The sequence below is a fragment of the Bombus impatiens genome, unplaced genomic scaffold, assembly GCF_000188095.3.
Source record: "Bombus impatiens unplaced genomic scaffold, BIMP_2.2 scf_0155, whole genome shotgun sequence".
NCBI lineage: Eukaryota > Metazoa > Arthropoda > Insecta > Hymenoptera > Apidae > Bombus > Bombus impatiens.
In genome coordinates, this window is record NT_176574.1 from 1397285 (window position 1) to 1420927 (window position 23643).

General features: G+C 34.2%; 1 protein-coding gene across 6 annotated transcripts; it reads left to right on the forward strand.

The window, feature by feature from the left end:
* The first annotated feature begins 8811 nt into the window (after positions 1-8811).
* LOC100750073 (rotatin) lies at positions 8812-19057 on the forward strand. Of its 6 annotated transcripts, none has more exons than XM_003487521.4 (31): positions 8812-9120; positions 9297-9504; positions 9739-9918; positions 10001-10185; positions 10343-10516; positions 10595-10746; positions 10859-11117; positions 11205-11363; positions 11447-11551; positions 11613-12134; positions 12213-12433; positions 12525-12762; positions 12838-13047; positions 13138-13344; positions 13446-13619; positions 13698-13833; positions 13896-14120; positions 14212-14473; positions 14575-14750; positions 14826-15068; positions 15136-15359; positions 15444-15737; positions 15822-16062; positions 16165-16333; positions 16416-16612; positions 16694-17427; positions 17607-17811; positions 17918-18129; positions 18198-18338; positions 18440-18569; positions 18643-18911. In XM_003487521.4, the coding sequence occupies exons 3-31, from the start codon at positions 9789-9791 to the stop codon at positions 18909-18911; spliced, it is 6594 nt and encodes a 2197-aa protein (XP_003487569.2). In that variant the 5' UTR covers positions 8812-9120; positions 9297-9504; positions 9739-9788. The 6 variants fall into 6 exon arrangements, with proteins under 6 accessions (XP_003487569.2, XP_033175415.1, XP_024221639.1 ...); XM_033319524.1 differs by having other exon boundaries at positions 9780-9918; XM_024365871.2 differs by having other exon boundaries at positions 8813-9120; positions 17921-18129; positions 18643-19057.
* The last annotated feature ends 4586 nt before the right edge of the window (positions 19058-23643 follow it).

A 23643-nucleotide genomic window follows, 5' to 3' on the forward strand; every position in this document is an offset into this window, starting at 1 on the left:
AATAAACATAGTATATATATCAAACTAGTTAATCGTTGGTAACAATGGTGAAAAGTATCTAGCTCAAAGTTACAAAATAGATCTTCGTACGTAAGGTATCGTTTCTTAACTTTATTTTTATCGCAGTTGTATAGCTCGAAAGCGAGTCGAAAGTTAGAAGAGTGAATTATCTAAAGCGAAAGTGTAACCGTGGAGAAACCAAGTTACACGAAAGCGGGCACGTTAGATAATTAGAACTAGACGAAGATATTTTGTTATTCCAGTAGACTGAAGATAATCCGCGAAATAAAAAGCAGTATTAAGCCGATATTTTCCCCTCCGTTACACGTGAACCACCCCCGTGTGTCGCGTGATTTATGAGCATAATAAGGAGGCTCGTTGACTGGATCAACGATATATGGCAACCGACCGACAAATATAAAAAGTGTATAAACGATTACGTTAGAAATCCACGAGACGAATGAAAGAACGGTAAACAGCGGAAAAGGCAAACGTGAAATTTTATTTCTGAAACGGATATGCGCTAAATGAAGCTAAGCTCGCGGGAAATGATTGCATCGACGTCGCGAGGAGAGCGAATTAAAAGCGAGAGGGATAAAGAGAAAGTGGAACGGGCAAGAAGAAAGATGGAAACACAACAATGGGCCATTTTATCGAAAAAGCCGGAGAAAAAGAGCGCCGTGAGGCAATGCCACTTTTGTCCGGCTCGCATTTTCGCTAGGCCCTCGAGAGACTGGCCTTTGACAGAGTACAAAAGGCTATTGTGCGATGACCCGTTAAAAATCGTTGTCCGCCTAATCGGCCGAAGGTTGATTCGATAAAACGCTAAAGGGCAAGCCGGCGAAATTTGCATCTCGGTACACGCAGCCCGCGGTGCAGTAAATCCGGACCTCGATAAAATTGCCCGTCGACAGTCGACAGTCTCGGCTTCGCTTTTCCGCACTTTCCCCTCCGTTTTTCCACGACCTTTCCTATCGGCTCGATTAATTTCACCACCGCGACAGACCGCAGGGACGATCGCGGCTACAAACGATGTCCCGATTATTTTTATTCATTTGCTTATTTGTTTAGTTCTCCGTCGACTTGTCGACTTTCGTGTCCACGCTTGTTTCGCGTAACACGAAACGAAGCTCGGTTCGAAGTTTTCTCCTTCCTTTCGATACGTGCAAGCTTACGCGCATTCTCGTCGATCTTTAAATCCGTTTCGATGCGAGCTTCTGTGATTTTTTATTGATTTTGATTTGTTCCAAGGATTAGACAATTATTTAGCTATTTTTAAAGTTGAAATTTACCTTCTGCGAGTTATAAATTAATAGTAACTTTGTTCAGTCGTATAATATAAAACAGGCAAGATTTTAGAAGTAGAATTTACACGTTACGAATCAGGTAATCGCCTTATTCGATCTAAAGTTAAAGCGGAATAATCTACAGCTAATTTATCAAATCGTAATTTGTCAAATCGCTAATACGATTGCTAAATTACGACACGATCGTTCTCAACGTGTAGATCTTTCAGATAGAGTTCGTAGATTTTTGCTTTTTACATACATCTGTTAGATCGCGTGCTTGCACGAATAGAAAATTCTGTTCGATCACAATCGGTTGCTTGATATTTTAGTATAATTGTAATTATATATAATAAATAGCTACAATTATCGTGTTTCGCGCGAAACTGACAGGTGTTCCAATGCTTACGAACGAGAGCGTAGTATCTGCTCTCGCCATCGATGCTGGCACGATTAAAAAAACTGAAACTTCGTAGGACAATCGTTTAAAAAATTTCCATTCTCAGAGACGAAATAGACTTTTAGACGCGTGCGAAAGCGAACTCTTGTAATTTGCATTTATTCTGAAGCACGGAATCGCCTATCGGTTGCAGTACCTCTTTCGGTAAATAAAAGCGTTATAAATAAACGTAAACACGCGTTTATTCGCAGTCGTTGCACGAGTTACGACGAGTCGACGTTTAACGTTTGATGGTCGAAGTTGCGCAATTTTGAGTAGCATGACGCTCGGTTAGGCGATTACTTAGAGACATGGCGCGCTGTCGATATTGGTAGCTCAGCCAAAAGAGCAGATCCTGGTTAAATAACCATAGTAGTGGAAGTTGCTTGGTACCGAGAAAGAGGGTTGATATAATATTTGCCACTCTCATGATTTGTTCAGTAGGAGAGCGTGTAATCAAAGCGGCTAGCCCCGAAGGAAGCAGAAAACGCGCTTCTTTAGTAGAAAAGTTGGTAGGGCACGGTAGATTAAAGAAAATATTTTCCCCCGATCACCCGACTTTGTTATTCTCCGTCGTAGACGATCGAGAAATTGTAGGTAGAGCTTGCAAATTTCCCCAACACGAATACTTTTTCATAGGATTACGCGCCATGTATATTTTCCCTGTGTTCGATGTTTATTCGATCTATTTAGACGCGGACCATGCGACAAGGAAATTCAGTGAAACTCGAGTGGGTTTATTTCGCGATCAACGATTCCATTAAGCAAGACTGCCCGTGCGTAGCTCAGGTATCGAATCTCGAACGAATCGAACCGATTGCCCAAATTCTGGTGGATCGCGTGCGATCGAACCGACTACCTTAGCGCTGTATCAAACTAAACGCTATAGTTCAAAACGAATACATATCATTAGTTCTTAACGAGGCGCGACGTAAGTATAGCTGTAATAAAAGAGAACGAGGACAAAAGAGAAACGATAACATTAACAACTAATTTATTACACATTTACCGCATCTTATATACATAATATACATACAAATTGATATATATGTATATATATATATTGTATATACGGGATATATGTATTATATATATAATATATATATATATTATATAATATATACACGTGCATACAAATCGGCGAATAGGAGATAAGGTTTTGCTAAGACGATAATCGTATCGACGATCGTATGGATCGCGAAATAATAGGGGAAATCGGACGAAAGGAAACGCGTAGATCGCGATCCACGCGATCGTCGTCAACTGTACAGCGACGTTGAACCGAAAGAAAAAGGACGATATTCTATCGACAAAAATCCAGACAGTATTTTAAAATGTCATAGATAGCTTAGTTCTCTACGTATTAATATATCTATTCCTACACATACTTACATCACTCTCACACGTACACAGCGAGCACAGGAAAAATCGTGTTGCGAAAATCGACTAGAAGAAGGTGGTAGGTTTATCGCTGATCGATTTCTGTCGGCGAAGGAAACGATATTATCCGCAGGCAAAACGAAGACGCGTGCTCGCGCACAAATACACACAAATACCAACACAAGATACAGGCGTACACGCGTACACACAAGGAATATTATATCGTTGTCGATGTCCCAAGATTGTTAAACCGGGAACGCGATCATCGACACCTCGAGATCGCTCGGACGACGACGTGTCGCGTTTCCGATCGTGTAATTCACGTTTCAATGATATTTATTATTTTTTATAATAGCGTATACCGTGTATGTGTTTTCTGTCGTGATTACCCACGTTTCTCCTTACCTCGATAGATGTTTAATAACGCGGATAGGAGACAAAGGAACAACGACGAACGGAGCGAGAAACACGAAGAAGATGAATGAGGAGGAAAAAGAGATTCGGTCCTGTGCATGGCGTCGAATCTCGTTCTTCCATTCTGTAGCAAAACGCTCCGTCGAAACGTTGCTCCTTCTCCTAGCCCTCCCTCCAGGAGTCTTATTAATTCCCTAATTATTGTGTTGTTACTTGAAAATCATTAGGCCGCGATAACGAACCGCGGGCCCGATTGTTTAACTGCATATATGATCGTCGACCCTGGTCGTTGTCTACGTAACCCTTTCGCTGCACGGATGCTTCTTAACCCTTCTTAATCGCCCAAAGAGACAAGCTTTCGCGTCCGACAGAAGGATAAAGCTTCGAAAAGAAGAAAAAAAAAAAAAGGAAAAGAGCGAAAAAGAAAAAGAAGAAAATACGAAACAGTCAACCTTATGATCTTTAGAATACGAAAAATGAAAAGGAGCAAAAAAATTAAGCGTTTTTTAGACACTTTAAAAGTCGTCCTCCGGAGCGTGTAATTTCGTCGTCGTTTTAAACAAGGTAGAAAAAGTTTCGATGTTCACTAACGTAGTGTTAAGCGATCGTTTTTAAGTGTGTTCTTCCGATTCAATCGTTTAAACTAGCCAGCTCGCGAAGGGTTAAGAAGATCATCGAACCCTTTATCCATGCATTGCAGCGTCGACAAACGAAAACGTCGAGAGGGACGCGTTGGCGTTTCTGTCGGAACGCCAGATCCTTCGAAGCGAATCAAAATTCCGAACAACGTTCGAGGAAATCGAATTTGGAAGTCGTAAGCAGTCGAAACGTTAATACGATGACACGACTCACATCCACGATATCCGTCGTTTATCAATATTCGGATAGAACCGTGTCGTTGTTCAAATCGTCTACGCTCATCCTGTATAGCGCGCTTCATTGCGAATTATATAGCGCACCTGTGACGGATGGTCGTTAATTACGCGAGAAACGATCTCGTTCATTTTTCAATTATTCCTTTAAATTATTTGCTCTCAAGGTCGGCTCTATTACGTTCGTCGTATTTTTATTCCGATCAAATCGGTGATTCGACGATCGTTAAATTTTACCTTCCGTTAAAGTTTCAACGCTGTTAAACGTACATTTCATTCTTTCGAATCGATCGATGCGATATTATTACGAAGCTTTCCTCCATCGATTTATTATATTTGGTTAACGCAATCGGCGGACACGTTCCGTGCGAAAGGAGAAAATGTTACCATGCAGGTGCAATCCGTCGAAATAAAAACAGCCTCGAAATAATTAACGCGTGTCATTATTCGGTACACGATCGTGTGCAACGTGTGGAACCACGATGTACATGTATCATCGATGTATTAAACTTCTGTGTACGTATAGTAACAATAAAGTCATTGTTGGCGGAAAACTCGTATAATTTCTACAAGTAGAGTAACCGCGTTGCAAGCGTGAATTTCAGAAATTGTACAGAGGTAAATTTGAACGCGTATCAACGTATCGAAACGTAATAACGATATATTAGCAAATACGACGAAGATGTCTAACTGGACGTTCATTTCGAAGAAATTTGATCCCATCGTTTCGATCGTAATGCGCGTAATTATTCGATGCGTTTGTTACAAGTGACGTGTGTATTAGTTACGTAAAAGAAAAGCGATGTCGTGCAACTGAAAGCAATAAGTTGTCTTGCGTAGAACGAGCCTGAACACGTAGTCGTTGACTGATAGTACGTATATAGTTTAAAAAATAACGAACAAACACGTAGCGCATCTACCGCATCTCCATTGTGTGATTTAATAAACGCGATTTAAGAGTATTTCGCGATGAATTAAAGATAATTTAAGCAGAAGATAATTAAAGAAATAAGATAGAAGATATGCTATGTTACGTTAACTCGGTATCGATCATCGTTTCTCGCGCACATATAGGAGCACGGTATTGAAATCCTTGTAAACGTTGCCAAAGAGTGTGATTCTTATCGTTAAACGATTCGGAAACGCTTGTCTCTCGTTCTATTTGAGCTGTTTCGGACGAAAGACGGTAACGCGAGCTTCTTTTATCGCTGCGTTTCGATTAATTCCGTGGTTTTGATGGAGAAAATTTGTTACCAGTCGAATAGGTTTTTCTTTTTTCTTTCTTCGAACACGTTTGATTAATGCGTCTTACGAGTGCAATTTATCACACCAAGTACAAGAAAATTGATCAGAAACGTTAGTCTACGATTCCGTGAAATTCATCGTACATCTACGTTCAATGATACGCGTATTATTCGTTCAACAGAATCAGCCCAATCAGCTACGTTTATTTAGATATACGCAACAAGTTCGATTTATTGCTGGCTGGTAATTCCTAACAATTCCTACGCGATTCCACGAACAGATAAATTTAGCGTGAAATTGAGTTCAATAAATATTCGACAGGCGTCTTACATTTTCATCGACTGAAATTAGCTTCGCTCTGCCGATTGTCCAGCCAGCGTTTCACCTCGTTGGCTAACAGTTAATTAATTACAATTATCCGAGGAATACGTTCAATTTATCGTCGATCACGCTTGCTTTACCATCAATCGAAACCAATCGAGCGAAACACGGATTGCCTTGTGTCGAAACGTCAATCCCAGATCCAAAGAGGATGTATCGCAAGCTTTGAATCTCGGTCGGTCGAATAGGCTGAACAGGCAATTCGAAATAATTCCGCGTCTTTTCTCTCGTACTATGAAAACGAGAGCGTAAAAAGCTCGCCGATCTTCGCACTTTTGCGCTTTTTCAAGTGCACGAAACTGCTTGCGTGTACCGATTAGGTATGCGTATTATGTACACGTAAACGGTATCAACGAATTAGACCAAAAGTCATTTTTTTACAAAGATCGAATTTATACAACAAAAAAAAAAAGAAGAAGAAAGTGACCAAAGTTCAATTACGGTTGCGTTTCTTTGAGCAAGAGCAATGGAGACGCGGTGGAGAGAAGATGCACGTTTCGTTCGACGCGCACCGCCGCAGGAATTTCGAGGGAAACCTTAATACGCAATCCTTAACGAGAAATTAGACATCGATACACGTGTATACTTCGCTGGCGCATCGTCGTGAAACGATGCAATCGATTCACTACGATTTCATGCAGACGTGCACTAAAAAATACAATCTCACGCCTCAGCTCGTTTCGATTCGATCAATCACCTGTTCCGACGTTTACGAGCTTTACCGTGTCGTCGTATCCTTTGTTATAAGTTTAGCCGCTCTTAAGTTTCCTACACTTCTATTGGCATCGAGAAGTTCTCTATATAAAATCGAATTTTCGGAGTTTAACTTCTTTCGTGCCACGCAACAACATCGACACGTCGATAGAAATGTTTGTAAACCGATAAAGTATATTTCGCGATCTGGATATATACGTATATTTAATCTTTCTTCGATGTACCTTTGAGTTTCTTAATTGAACGGTGATTTAACGTGGTTACTTACGATTTAATAGACCGTTAATGTATGCCGTAAATAATAACACGATAGTACAGCTCGTAAAATCGATTTAGATTTCGATTGCGTAAAATTTTCATGTCATCGATATTGGTGATTGCGCGATTCTTTTCTCTTTTTCTTTTCTTTCTCTGTTTATTGCGCGGCTGATATACGTATTACTTAGAACAACGGAACTCCGAAAGCAATAAAATTTGTATTCGTTTTATCGATCGCTTGAACTTGTAATGTCCTATTGATTTATGAAATAGCGAACGACCCGGTAGATCATCGATCTCATACATACAGGTGTTCTTAACCGTACTAATATATGCGTACATTTTTGTAACTATTGTATGTATCGCAGCGTAAGAAGCAAAGAAATCGGTCGTTGTTTATTCAAATCAATTGTAACGATGTAAGCATCGTTAACCGAATCGACGATTTCGAACGAATACATTTCTTTTTCCTTCTTACTTTTACGCCGCTAATATGATCTTGTGCGAGGTTTCTAGTACTCGTATCATAAAAGATATATAATTAAAATTTAAGTACTGTAAACTAATATATACATATATTATGTGACTCTCCCTCTTTTACTTACATTCTGTATATTTAACGTATTATTTGCCAGAATCTTGTAAAGAATGCATCGTTTCTGTAAAAGGAAAAGGAATAAAAGTAAATAAAAGTTCATTTTTATTTTATAAGTTGTATGTTACATATATATATATATATATACGGGGTGGTTGGTAACTGGTGGTACAAGCGGAAAGGGGATGATTCTACGCGAAAAAAGAAGTCGAAAATATAGAATAAAAATTTTTCGTTCGAGGCTTTGTTTTCGAGAAAATCGACTTTGAATTTTCGCTCGGTACGCACGCACTTTATCGCGTCTCGTTATAACGGATCACACTGTAGATCGTTGTCTCGATGGAAAAATTAAAAAAAAATTTTTATTCTATATTTTCGACCTCTTTTTTCGCGTAGAATCACCCCCTTTCCGCTTGTACCACCAGTTACCAACCACCCTGTATATATGTCGCGTGAATTCCAAAGAACTAGATGCATTTTTACCTGTAGAAATTAATTTCGCATAACACCTGGGAACGTGGTACACGTGTTTGTAGGGAGAAGATAATCCACGATTTTGCTTTAACGTCTTCTCCGTATCAGACACCTGCATAGACTTCTTATCAAAAATGTACAGCGTTTGTTTCACGCGAGAAAACAATTTATATAAGTTGGCGCTAAACCGAGCGACTCGTACGAGCGCCGGATTGAACAGGAGCGTAAAGAAAAACGGAAGAAAAGGAAGTTTCGAGACCGAAAAGAGAGAGTGAGACGCTCCCGAGACGATTACCAACGATTCGATGGTTAGTTTTAATCCTTTTTGTACGTTTATATGCAGTTAAATGACGTGTACATAATTATCTAAATCAGTGTTGTGAGATTAATGCGATTGTAATACCTACACACCGACCCCATTAGTGGAAGGCATGTGCTTCGAATTATTATCCTTGAAATTTCGTGAGGTGATTAAAAGGTCCTTTCGAAACGTCGTTGTTGTCTTGATGTCGTCGACTTGAGACAAACCAATTTCCATTATTCTTACTAAGTAATTTCGCATTTAAAAGACAATGATAAAGTAAAAACTCTTGTTTAGGATAAAGAAACTGCGTTTACTTTCGAATCGATGACATTAGGACTATCTTTTTATTATCTTTCTATTAATCCTGAATTCCTCCAGTTAATTTTATTCTTATTGCTATTAAAAATATTTGAAATCTTTCACTTACCTCTTTCGCCAGTTTCCCGTTTGAAGAACAAAATGAATTACTTTCAATTTTACTTTCTTTAGTGCCATCTATATATTACGTATCCATAGTTCATAATTGAAAGTCACGAATGGCAATAAACAGGAAATGATTGAACCTAACAGGGAATGTATCGTTACATGTTGAATAAAGGAAGACAAATAAAGAAATCGGGAAATCTCTAAACAGAAATGAATCAACGATTCGTTCTGTAATAAAAAGATACAACAGTGTCGACAATACTGTGAACGAGCTGCTACAGATGCAAAGAAAGAAATTAACAGCATGAGATGAAAAATCTGTGCTCTGCGAGGTAAAAAAGATGTTCCTATATTTAGACTTTAATAAAAAGCTATACGCACAAATTATATCGCATAAATGTATTATCACATACATTACTGTCTTTCATCTATTTGCGTGAAACTTTTATGCCAAAATATTACATGTGCTTACAGTAACTGTATATATATATATATATATCATTTATAGAATATAGTTTGGAGGGGTCCCTTTTCAGGATGCTAAGCTCAAAAAATCTCAGTGAAGATTCTAAATAGAAACGCCCTTAAGGAAATCATGGAACATGGGCTTGCTTCTTCCCTGGTGAAGTCGTATTATATCGTGTTGATACTGCATCAAATTCGATTGAACAAATATTTCGTTGATTTGCGCGTGCGCGGGAAATTTAAATAATAAGGTATATAGATGAGCATACGTTTAAGTTACACTTCAGTTTATCTTCATACTTTCACCGGTAGATGGCATATAATCATATATGAACTAAAGTCGCATTTCCACTGATACGTTGAAAACTATAATACAAGGTAAACATGAAAGCTTTTAATCGAATATTTCGACAGTTTCGCACGTAATAAACATATAATTTTTATTGCGTTCATGTATTACATGAAAAACATAAATTTATACATAGATTTAGATAGAATGTAACCTTTCATAAAAATGTAGCCAGAGTTACCCATAATGCTCACGATATTTGGCGGTGAAATATTCAAAACATTTGGAACAGTTAACCTAAAACGTGACAGTTCAATATGTGTTAAGCAGATGTCAAACATGAGCGGAATATCAGCAGCACACGTTAGAAAATTAAGTAAATATAAATACTTTACCAATTTTTTATTATATGCTATAGCAAAACAAAAGATGAACATAAAATTTATTAATCTTTCCAGGTCATAATATCGAGGAAATTCGATTGAGAGCACTAGATAATATTATTTCAAAATACAATCTTGGTTTTGGTTGCGATTGCGATGCTGTAAAAAAAGAATTAATAACAAAGTTATTTAACTGGTTTTCATTTGAAGCCTTCTCAGAGACACAGAAGGTTTTAGATTTATTACTTCGTTTATTAAAGGTATTTAAAAATTTAGTTTCATTCGTTTATTCATTAATCAATGATTCAAATACTAACAAACGATAATTGTACTTCTAATAATTTAGAAATTATAATATCTCACAATAAAAATTACATTTAAAAACTTATAATTGCATATTATTATATATTTTGTAAGACAGATGATAGAAGTCACTTAAATACATTTGGTAAATTAAGACTTCAAAATGAACTTCAGGAATTAAGAAGGAAATTAGGTTCAGAATGGTATGAAAAATTAAATGAAATTGAAGAAGCTGTTCTTTGTTCAGATAAGTTACAAACAATATCATCAAACTCAAAAACTATAAAGGTTCTTATATCTACTTTTAATTTTAATTATATTTGTAAGTATATTGAAACAAGTTTGTCATTCAAATTTCTTTTTAAGGATCCTAGCTGTCCAACATTAGGATTTATCGATTACGACAGGCATAGAACGCGTATAAAAGATTATGAATATAATGGAAATAACAAAATACATAGAAAAGAAGATCATAATTTATCTCAAAATGGGCTTACTACTACCTCTGCTTTGAACAGGTAAATATCCTAAATATGTTTTTCACAGTATGATAATTATATATGTGTGATCTTTTTATTTTGTTTTATATGAAATTTCTTATATTTCTTGTCTAATACATATAATTTATAGTACAGTACCATTTGACTTAACATTAGAATGTGGAGATGGAACCCCGATATCTAAAGCTACTGAAGGTGGTATTAAATGGTTAATCATGCCATGGCAACCTTTAGTCACTTCAGATAGAGGTGTCTTAGCAGCAGTTGAAGAAGCCCTAAATAATAGCTTAGATGCAAATCTTATATTACATACATGTCAATTTATAACAAACGTGATGATGCAGGATTTTCCAGCAGAAGTTTTTCTTCAAAGACCAGCAATTGTTTTTGTGAATATTTAAGCTTTTCATTAAAGCGTTATGATATTGTATTGATATTTAATAATTAGTATTTAATAATACAATATTAAATTTCAGATATTACATAATCTTTTGGAATCTAGTGCAAATATCACAAATGCCAATTTTAGAAATATAATACCAATGGTATTGAAAACACTTCACAAATTAACACGATCTTTAAGATTACGAATCTATTATTATTGTGAACCGTGTATTGCAAATAAAAAACAAAAAGTAAATTAATGCAGTTTAAATTTAATACTTAATTATAATACTCGAGTACAGCATAATATATTTATAAAGAATACATTTTTCAGTTATTGGCAGAAAAATTAAGCAATAATGTTTATTCTCCTTCTGAAACAAGAGATAGTCCTGATGGAGGATTTCCAGAAGTTAATTATCAAGCATATCAATCTACTGTAAGTATTTAAGTACTTTATAAACATTTATGTACCTACTAATGTTTTGTATATTATTTAGGGAACAAGCGAAAGAAGTCAAAGTGTATCAGATAACATTGATGATTCTATTTTACAATTACAACAAATGCTTATACCAATCTTTTGCATTGAAACTTTAAAACGTGTTATATCTCAATTGAGTATTTCTACTAATTCAACACTTATATTAAGAAGTACTAAGTATGTAACAGACGTAATATATGAACTGGTACAAGTACTCGTCATAAGCGTCATGCCAAATGTTTGGCTTTGCAATGATGATATTGCTTTAAAAGTAATTGAAGACATGAAAGTATTATTTGGCATGCTAGGAGAAGTCATAGAATATTTTGGAAATTATAGCACAATAGATGATTTTAGAATAACGTATTTACACCTTATAAGTATTACAATGAAACTTTTAAGCCACATAGTTCCTCTAGAAATAGCGGATGTTATCTTCCCTAAATCACTTAAAACATCAATATGTGTAGCTATAATGGATGCTGCTATTTATTTTTTATATCCAAAACTACACTCTATATTACAAGAATACGGTCGTGTATGTAATTTCTAATTTTTTTTAACTAATTAGAGAAAATCTAATTAGTCTAATAATTTATTGTTGTACACTTAACAGCAATTTCAAGGTAGCGATGAAATTATATATATTAAAACATTCGACGAAACAAGAATGATAACAAAGTCGATACAAGCAACTATATACATAATAAAAAATACACCTAATTCATCTCATTCGGAAGTTTTAAAAATGTTGTATGCTTCAAAATTAAGTTTACCTTATCACAAAAATTTTGGTATTATTAAGAAAACTATCGAATTTTTACAAAATATGAATAGGTATATTCTTTTTATGAATTATATGAATTTGGAAATTTTATTGTTGTTAAAACAACTTAGTTATTGCAATATAATTTATTTAACGTTTAAGGTATTCTCCAAGTAATGAAGACCAAACATTAGCTACAAAATTAATATTAAGTTTATTAGCAAATGCAGATACTGATATACAATATGCCACATATTTTGAATGTCATACTTTAGTTAAAAGTATTTTAGGAGTAGAATATAACAAAGAAAAGTTATCATGGGAAAATCTGGCATTTTTATTTGAATTATCTGTGTTAATTGAAATCATATCCTATGGTGTAACACACGATGACAAAAGGGTAAGATGAAATCTTATGAGTAAATTTAGCTTAAATGATATGCAATCTGCAAACAATTATTTATATTTTTGTTAGATCAAGGAAATGTCTGAAGAAATATTAGTTTACATATTAAAAGGAAGATTACAGATGGGAGAAAATGGATGGTTAAAATCTCTAGAAGCCATAGTACAAGTATTGCCTTTTTTACAATGTCATGCTTATCCTTCCTCAACCTTAGGTCAATGTGTAACAAAAATCTTTGATCCTGATGTTTCTACTAATATACAATTGCCATATATCGAGGTAATATGTTATAATTTATTATTGGAAAAGTACATTTCTTATATTCATAAGTCTTAAAATAGTTTGAAAAAATACATGTTTATTTAAAAGGTTTTGAAAGGTAATTTAAGGTTCTTATTTTCGTCGGATGAGGATATTAGATACGAAGCCGTTTGTAGATTGATTTGGCTTCTTGGAAAAGAAAAGGATTCAGTTAAAAAATTACCACGATTATCATCCCTACACGATTTACCTCTTAGCTCACTTTGTATATTTGATCGTCAAAGGGTTTTTAAAAGATCTGAAGGCAGTTATCAGGTTACATATTTTATTACATTTCATACATTTAAAAATTATTCCACGCATTGTAAATTTTATATATGGTCAATACAGAAATAATACAGTCAATGTTTTTACAGAGGAGTAATTTATTATCTGTACTTGAAATGCTAAATGAGCCGAATGTCGATCCTAAAATACGTAAATCAGCATTAGTACAAATTAGCGTTATGCTTACAGATTCTTCTTTACACAAGTTATTTATTACGGAAAATGGATTATCGTTGATCTTGAACATATTTAACAGTGCTCTAGTAAGATTGTATAATATCTATGCTATATAATTCATTAAATAGTCTTTCTCATTTTACCTAAATGACATCATTTTTTAGGTTGAAAAAGAATATGTTAATTATCCAGATTCTGTCATTCCTATAATTACTATACTAAAACTACTAGCATCCTCTGAATGTTCTATACGTCAGGATTTGTCCATTCGTATTAATGTTTTATCAAATATAACGAGAAGTAAGTGCGACAAAAGATTCAAAATAAATTTTATTACTATATTACTAAAAAATATTTTTTAGGTCTTTTTCTATTTCCAAATAATGAATGTATTAAAACTGATGGTTCACAATTATTATGCTTATTACTTTATAATGAATACATTATGAGATTGAGTGAAAAATATACAGAAAATTATAATCAACTGAATATTTCTTTGCCTTATATTATTGTATCTAAAATGAAATTACCATTTCTTTGTAAATCGCATTGGAAAATAAGTAGACATAGACGATCAGATATGTCTGGTAAATTATAGACTTAATTAAACATTTTAAATATATTGATCGTTTATATCTTAAAGATCAATAGTACTAGTCTGTAATTCTTATTTTTTAGTTCTTCATGGCAATGACTCACTGGTATTAACATTTATAAGACAATATTGGATATGGGAATGGAATGGTGGTATAAATGTGCTTTGGAAACATTTTAATGATCTTCATGATTCTAATATATCAAAAAAACTGAAAATTCTAGAAAATGAATTTTTAGTCTTACGTCTTAGCTTTCCTCATTATAGCTGTCAACAACAACTGTACAATATACAAAATTCAACTACCCATGACTCAGTTTCATGTGCACTTGATTATCTTACAATGTAATCACTATTTGCAATACTTTTATAATGACCATTTATGATTTAATTTTTTTGTAAAGAATTGTTATTAATTCGCTAGTAATTTTTTTTTTTTTTTTTAGGCATATAAAACTTTATAAAATGGAAAAATGTGAGGAAATAAAAGACATAAGCCTATTACCATGGGAACAAACGTTTGAACGATTTTTACTTTCACAACCCGCAAGTAAAGAGGATTGTGATTTATTTGTTGAAGTTTTAAATTTTCTACAGTTTTATATCAATATTACAAAAGATGGTAAAATTTAAATAATTAATAGAATTTATGTATCATTTGAAACACAGTGAAAATATTTGTATTGTGTTACATTAGGAAAGTATAAATGGACTAATAAAATAATGACAAATATAACTAAATCTCTAACCGAATTATTAAAAAGCTCGGAATTAGATAATCAAAACGTACATCAATCTATATTGAAGTTAGCTGGCACATGTTCAGCCATAGGACAATCAGAAAGATCTACTTTAGAAGACCAAGACGTTTGGCTACACTTTATTGAATTAATTGTCTCCACTTTATGTTTAGGAGACCAACAACATTTTTATAATTTAGGTAAATTTCTTTTTTCCACGATATTATATCCTTATCATTTAAATTAAAATAAATCAATTCTTTACAGCTTACCTTGATTGGCTGTTAACATGTTTAACATATTTAATTGGAAAGTGTCATTGGACAAATTGCAAAAATTTATTAATATCATTAGGAAATACATTAATCGAACTCATTATATCCTTCCATGGGGCTGGAACAATAAGCTTTATGGGCTTATCTATAACCAGAAATTCTATTATATGTCTCAATCATTTGTTATATCAAATGCAAATAAACTTCAATAAAAACGTAAGTATAAATAAAAGTTTAACTTAATTAAATATTTCTATTTATAATGATACTATTAACGGTATATGATATAAATGTTACTAGATTTTTGTACAATTTTGGTATGAAGAAGATCGTATGTTGAATTGGTTACCTATGTTGTGGCAAAATCGAGATCCTTTGGTTCGTGCTTCTGCTTTACAACTATTAGCAGGTCTAATGAGTAATTTACATACAGCTTCTCAATTATTGAATTCTATAGCACTAGCACCAAGCGAATTATGTCAGGCATTACTTCAATGCATTATCAGTAGAGAAGAGTCATGCATTGTTAGGGAACAAGCATGTTGTGCACTTAGCAGTTTAATAAAAAATTGCAATTCTATCATTTTTCAATATGTAAGTAAATATTATATCTTTCTATTACGGTAAAAGTAAATTCTAAATATGATTCTTTATTTACTATTATATCCACTTATGTAGATGGATTCTTTGAAAGCAAATGCTATTTTAATATATATAGAACAAAACAACATTTATTATGAAATAAGTGTACTATGTTCTAATATTTATATGTCTACTTCTCTGGACTGTGATCATATGAATAATCAAGAGCAAGAAACTGGGAAAGTCCCATCTATTCATAGCATGCAGTCAGGTTGTACATCATTAGTACCACGTGCAATCTCACATCTGTATAATTGTCACGATGAATTACAACCTCGTATGTGTACTTTTTTAACGCTTTTTTAACTACTGTTTAAACAATTGAAAATAATTTATAAATTAAATTGTATGACTGTAAATATTAATTAATATTTTTTAGTTTCTGTCAAAGAATCAACAACTACAGAGATGGACCATTATTTACAATTGGTAGCAACACCATCATTGATATCAGCTGTTTGTAGATTACTAAATAACTTAATACTTATAGGAAAACAAGAAGTTGTTCATCAAATTTATGAACATTCTATTGACAAATATTTAATTGGGTAATTAAACTAATTATATATATGTATATCTGTGTCTGGAAAGATTTAAAAATTTTTCTAATATATACTTCAACTTTTGTAGATGCATCAATGAAATACCTAAAGATGTTGAAAGTAAAAGGAATTTAACACATTATTGTGACATATTGGAAATGTATATCAGCATTTGTAGAGTTTTAACAAACTGTATTACAAACAGTAATGAATATTCTCTTGTAGCTAGCTTTTCAGTTGACTCACTTTACATGTTATTTTGTTTTTTAAATGATGATTTATATTGTAAGTTAAAAAAGAACAGATTGTGTATCATTTGTGTATGTATGCAGTAAGTTTTATATAAATTAAATAATGTTTATGCAGGTAATAACACATCGCAATTGATCTCTGTGCGAAATAAACTCTGGACCGAAATTTTCAATTTTATAGCCATACTTTCGTTAACAGAAAATCAACATTTTGAAACAATACAAAACGCTTTAGAATTGCGTGGACCAGAAGCTGTACTTTCATCTATCTGTGTTGCAATGAAGGATTCTAATCCAGAACTTCGCATCAGTGCTATAGGCTGTCTCGCGTTTCTACTGTCTCAAGAAATTGAAAAAGATTCTTCAGGAAAAAGTAGCATCTCATTACAATCAATAATGGATACTCCTTTAACTCGATTGTCAAATGACAATAAAAACAATTTAAAAGAAATTACATCTGATGTTAATACATTTTCTCTACAAAGTACCAATATGCATTCAACAAAATCAAATGGAAATAAAGATCCTCCTTTAATTTCCGAAAAACCGGCAGATTATGAAGTTGAAGGAAACGAAATTGCTATGAGCAAAGAACTTTGTAATATTTTATTGCACTTATTTATAGCTCATAATTACAACCGATCGAAGAAGAATAAGAAATTGAACGAGGACAAGGATTTGATCATAAGCGCACTTACTAATTTGTTATGTGTATCAAACACAGCTAAACAGGTCGCATTGGAAGAAAATTTACCTGACACAACTTTAATGATATTGAAAGAATCGTATGTGAGATTAAATTTACAACCTTTCGAACTTTTCAAAAATCAGATTGATCGTGAAAAGAAGGTAATTAGATAAAGTAGATCTTAAAAAAAGTATTTTTTAATTTATATTATTGCTGCAGTGATCAGCTGAGAGATTTCTCAATCTCGAAAAAAAAAGCAAATATTATTCATACACGTGACGGAATTCCCAACATCGTCTTAGAAATTGTAACAAAAAGTTTTCCTCATGTTTTTCTACAGATTCATCCGTTACTACGCGACATGAATGCTATTTTAGTATTATTAATGAATTTCATGTACGGCAGTACAGAAGTTAAAGTAGCTCTAACAAAAGCAGGACTAGCAGATGTATTACACAAACTATGGGCTTGGATTGCATTAAATAAAACAGTTTCAACCACCGCTTTGAAATTACTAGCAACCTATACTACAAAATGTACTACAGGTATCGTTAAAATTGAAATATACACTTACTGCTAAATGCTAAATATTAAACGAGTAAAAATTATTTGTTGAATATCTTATGCTACTTTAATAATTTAATTTTTCAGCAGCGCAATCTTTGACGTTAACGACTATTTTGCCAGGGACAGGGCTTAGAAAAACTCCTAATACTCTCGCCCTTATACATGTTATTATACAATTAGTTTGCAAAGAAATAGACAAAGCTGGTCAACTCTTTGATAATCATAAATTACACTTTGCATTTCATGTTTTGAGAAATGCAATACACGTTCATGAATGTAGAGTATCAATTTCAAAGGTAATTTGATATTTTTTGATGATATGGATCTCCAAAGCAACGTTTATTTATTAATACAAATTTCGTAGAGTAATCTCCTACAATTTTTTACAAAAATACATCCAATTACCACGAAACGGACAAAACCATGGCCACTCGTTGAATTATATTGCTTAGAGTTCTTAATTGACTTTACTTATTACGAAGAGGGCCAGATATGTGTCCCAAAGGTAAAATGGACTTCTTAACTTATTTCTTTAATTTTTTATTCTTCAATATCCAAAAAATATTTTTATACTTTTTCATGTGTATATACTAATCATTTCTTCAGGCTGTCGACGGCTTGGATGTTTTGTTACAATTGTCAAAATACTCTTCATCATCTAATAGAATTCTTGCAATTTCCATATTGCGTAATCTCGCGTTTAACATGACCAACCGACCACGATTACTTAGTTCAGGTAAATTAAGATACGCATACTTTCATATCACATTACATATTTAAACGATTTTAACATAATACGAAAATTTTAGTGGATTTTATTAATGTTCTACATGACATATTTAAAAATGGTTCCCTGGTCGAAATTAGAATAGCAGGGTCTATGTTATGGTCTCTAATATCCAATAATCAGAAAGGAAAATTAATTGTACGAAGTGCTGGCTTTTCACAGAGTATACAAGAAGCGTTAGGAAGGATTACACTATTAAATGTAGATGATAAGAAAGAAGAAGAGGACTTACTTAAAATGCTACAATATATATTAAAAATTCTTAGTCCAGTGGATACTAAAGCTGATTAAGATCAGTGATGAGAGAAAATAATTAAATACAAGTAATTGTACATAGGAATTTAAGTATTACTTTACATTATGTGAATAATATTTTATTGACGAAATTTGTAATATTTTTTATAGAAATAGCAAGGGGGTATATGTAATATGAATTTATACAATTTTTATACATATTACTATTATAGATATATTTTCAGCGTTGTATTTTTATGACTAACAATACGATATTTTGTAATATATTGAATAATAAAAATTATTTAATAAATAAAAAATAATATTATTCACAAGTTCAATTACTAAGATCACGTACAACAGTATGCAATATAGATGTTAAATTACAATGATCCCTCAATTTACGTGAGTCTTCTTTTTACGGGGTAAATTATAACATAATTTACACGATAGATTTTATGCGCGATCTTAATTTACGCGGCCAGGAAATGCATTTTCCTAGAAATTTTAAAAGTAACAAGTGTATAGAGTAACTTATTCGGCGATATTGAAACACGTCAATACCGCATGTGATAAGGATAAAAGTACATTACGTTGTGCTAGTCATCATATATGTGTACATATTTTTCCTTTTGTACAGACAGACTATTTACGCGATTTTCATTCGCGTAAAACGAATCTACATGGAAGGGATACTCCGCGTATATTGAGGGACGAGTGTATAAATTAATTGATATGACTTTGTGTAAATTAGGTTATTTCATGCTACCGACAATATCTATTTCTCGAGTTTCATTTGCGCGCTTCCAATGATTGAAGATAATGCGGCTTAATTCCTATGATGATAGCATTTCGTATTATGCGTTAATTAAATAAAATGTGACATTCAGAAGTTAAATAAGAAATAAATTGTCAATATTTACGGAATACTGGAGAATTGCCTACGTTAAAATCAATTTCGTTTGCAAACATTTAACCTGATGATCATCGGCAGTATTTCCGAAGCGAAGTAACAACATGAAATTTTGCTCGAAAAAAGAAAGATTTATAACGATAAATATATATTGTTTACTAGAATCCTATTGAGAATCTTAAACTCAAATACATTCCATCAATTACGAAACTTAGATTATTAAGTAATATCTCGAACAGATAGGTGTAATGATCCAATACTCACGCATAAATTATAGTTTTTACACGTTTGTGCGTCATGACAAGGAGAAGAAAAGAGAGGATAAGACAACAGGAATAAAAAATCATGTAGATCTTTTCATAAACATCTCCTGTATGATTTAGATTTCAATGCGGAACTGTTACATGCACATAATGTCTTACTTCCGTCTCACGCAAATTGTTCGAAATATAAATACAGGAAATCGCTTACGTAATGCTTAAAAAAAATTTATCTTCAAAGACAAAAATATTTGAAGTAAAATAAACTGAAGCAATTAATAAAACATCTGTTCCAAAATGGTACGCGCATGTCTTAGTTCTTTCTTATGTAGACCGTTAAAAATAAAGACACAAGAAATCGTTTATGCAATGCTTGAAAAAAGTTAGGTTGAACGCAGAAGTATTTTAAAAGAGATAAATTTAAAGAATTTATAAGACATCTGTTGCAAAAGCGCTTCATGAATGTTGTAACAGCTTAACGGCATCATAGAATAACGATCCTCACCTGTTATATCAGAGAGTAATGCGACGTGGAATAACATCTGAAAATTAATATTTTACGTTGAGAAGTTGACTGATTAATCCGTTCGAAGAAATATCTCGAAAATTCATCGGAAGAACTTACTAATCGATATAACCTCCTCGTGGATGTTACTATGTTGCCTTAAAACGTAAGGCAAGGATTAGATAACCAATCGTTAATAATCGAAAAGGTTCAATTCCGCTACTGACTTTCTCTTTCCAGAACAAATATTTACGGAGGCAAGTTTCTGATATCTTTAGTATCCTAAGAAATAGTTAATCCCACATACGGCATTTTAAAAGGCATATTTATTTACATACAAAACGCCTCTCGTTTAAGGCATCAAAATAACAAGCTAAGGTTCTCGCAAAATCGTTAGGACATTACATCATATTGTAAACGTTCAACACGTTTACATCAGACTGTCGTGACTTTGATATACAACGCTTCAAGTACAGGATGGACTGCGATTCACTGTAGAAGCGAGACGATATGAGAACATTCCGCGGTTTAAAATAAATCAAAATCGTAAAATAAGTTCTTATCGTACGAAGCTTTAATTATAACTATTATTACATAACAAGTATTATTAAAAATATATATTTCAGAAACATGATACTTGGTACAACGAAGACTTGTAACCGATTACTTCAATTTGTTTCGAACCGTACAACTTCCCACTCCATACTCTCTTTTATTACTTTTATTACTATCTTACCCTACTTAAAAATTTTAAATGTCCAGTTCGTCAGCTAAACGCGCGTCATATTAACTTTCATATTAACGAAACTCCTATCGTTTAAATAAGAGATCGTAAGTAAAAGTCGTGCAAATTGTCCGACGAACAAACGAGTTCGGATAAATAGAGTTCCAGTATCCTGCACATTGATAAAGCGGTCGGTCGGTGATAAAAAAAAAAAAAAAGATAGGACGTTCCTCCGAAGCTTCGATTGCCATTTGACCGACGGATCATCGATCGATGGATCGTTAATTGGCCATTATTTGGTTGCGTGGATTGGCCACTTTCTAGGACGTGGAGCTGCCCTCCCCGCGTTCGTTGCACGCACGGAGGAACGGATTTAATGAAAGGTGGTGCTGTGGCGTCCGTGCGCGTTCAGCATTGTGTTCCAGCACGGCTGGTCACGTGACCGTCAAATGGATTTGCGTCAATGGTGACCTCCGCGTTCGCGTATCTGCCGCTCCGCGCCCCGCTGTTCCGCATACCCCATGGGCCTCACCAAGAGACCCGTGGGACCAGCGTGCACGAGCGCCAGAGATGAGGTAAGAAAGCGTCTCACGGGACGCTAAAACTGGATAGAAGCGATGGCTGGCAGACAGCGGCGAGAAAAGAGGATTTTCAACCGGGTATACGCTGAAAGCCGGGAAATAGGAGATTTCGTTGTGAGGGAAGATTAAACGGGATTGGATATTACGGGGAGACGGTGACGCGGAAAATAGGAGGATCGTTGGAATATAGAGAAATTTAGTAGTATGGCGGGAGGAATAAAAGGATCGCGAGAAGTGGCGAAAGCAAGAGGAAAAGAGTAGAAGGAGGAAGGAAAAACTTAACAGCGGAGATACAAATTGTTAGAAGGGTTTAGAAAGTTAGGGATTGAAAAGGAGCGGAGGGGCATGATGGTAATTGAACGTGCGAAACAAAAATAATAAATGAAACGAAAAGGGAGGGTAGTAAGATGTTCTGTGATAAAGTAGAAGAAATAGAGAGGTGGAAGATTAGAAAAAGCGAAGAAGATTGAAGGGAAACAGAGCAGGATAAAACAAGATAACGTTAATTGGAAAAAGTAGACAAGCAGCCAGGGAAACCAATTGAGCAGGACCAAGCGAGAGACGTTTAATTTTCCACGAAAGTTGACTGATCGAAACTATCGCAAAACAGCATTACGTAGACACGAACAGCTAAAATCCTGCTTACTCTATGATCTTACTAGCGTTTCTTTCCTTTCTTTTTTTTTTTTTTTTTAAATGAAACGAAAAGGGAGGGTAGTAAGATGTTCTGTGATAAAGTAGAAGAAATAGAGAGGTGGAAGATTAGAAAAAGCGAAGAAGATTGAAGGGAAACAGAGCAGGATAAAACAAGATAACGTTAATTGGAAAAAGTAGACAAGCAGCCAGGGAAACCAATTGAGCAGGACCAAGCGAGAGACGTTTAATTTTCCACGAAAGTTGACTGATCGAAACTATCGCAAAACAGCATTACGTAGACACGAACAGCTAAAATCCTGCTTACTCTATGATCTTACTAGCGTTTCTTTCCTTTTTTTTTTTTTTTTTTTTGCTTTTCTCTTATTTCGACCACGCACGGAAACGATATATCGTATGGTAGTGTACACACGCGCGCAGCAATGACGCACGAAATTCGTTTGCCAGCAAGCGACAAGATCGCGAATACCCGTATCCGCAGCGATTTTATGGGATCTATCACGTTCTTTCCATTTCTTCCTTCGTGAAATTCAAGGTCACGGAATCGCCGCTCAATATCTTCAACACAGATCACCGACGTGATCGTCGTGTTCTATTTTACGTCGTTTCGACGCCTACGATGAGAAAACCGGAGAACGTGTCGTTGATCCGCTTGAAACGACTTCCGTTCTATACGCTACCAACGATTTACAGTATTTTTCCTTTGTTTGGTTAACAATTTTGATCAATGAGAACGCGGGAAGCGTGAATTATCGGAACAAACAGCTTCTATGCTCTGAAAAAGCAAATAACTTCGGTCGAGGACTTTCCTCTGTTTCGAGCGGAGATGAGTGCTCTCCCGTTCTGACGCGAAAACGCTCGCGCGTGTCAGCTGGCGGAACGGAGTCCGGTTCTTTCGTACTGGCCTCGAGAATTACTCGAAATCGAGCTCTGAGTCGACTCGAGCTTCGTACGAGTATAAAGAGAAACGATCTGCGATTTAACGCTTCATCGTCGGGCATTTCTTCTTCATTGGTAAAAAGGGCAATTCGTTGTAGTTTAACAAACAGCTGGTACATTACGTTCTTGCTCTAATACAATTACGGTCAACGTTACGGATAATATCGTAACAGAAGCAAAAACAATGAGAAATAGGCGATAACAGTTTAATAA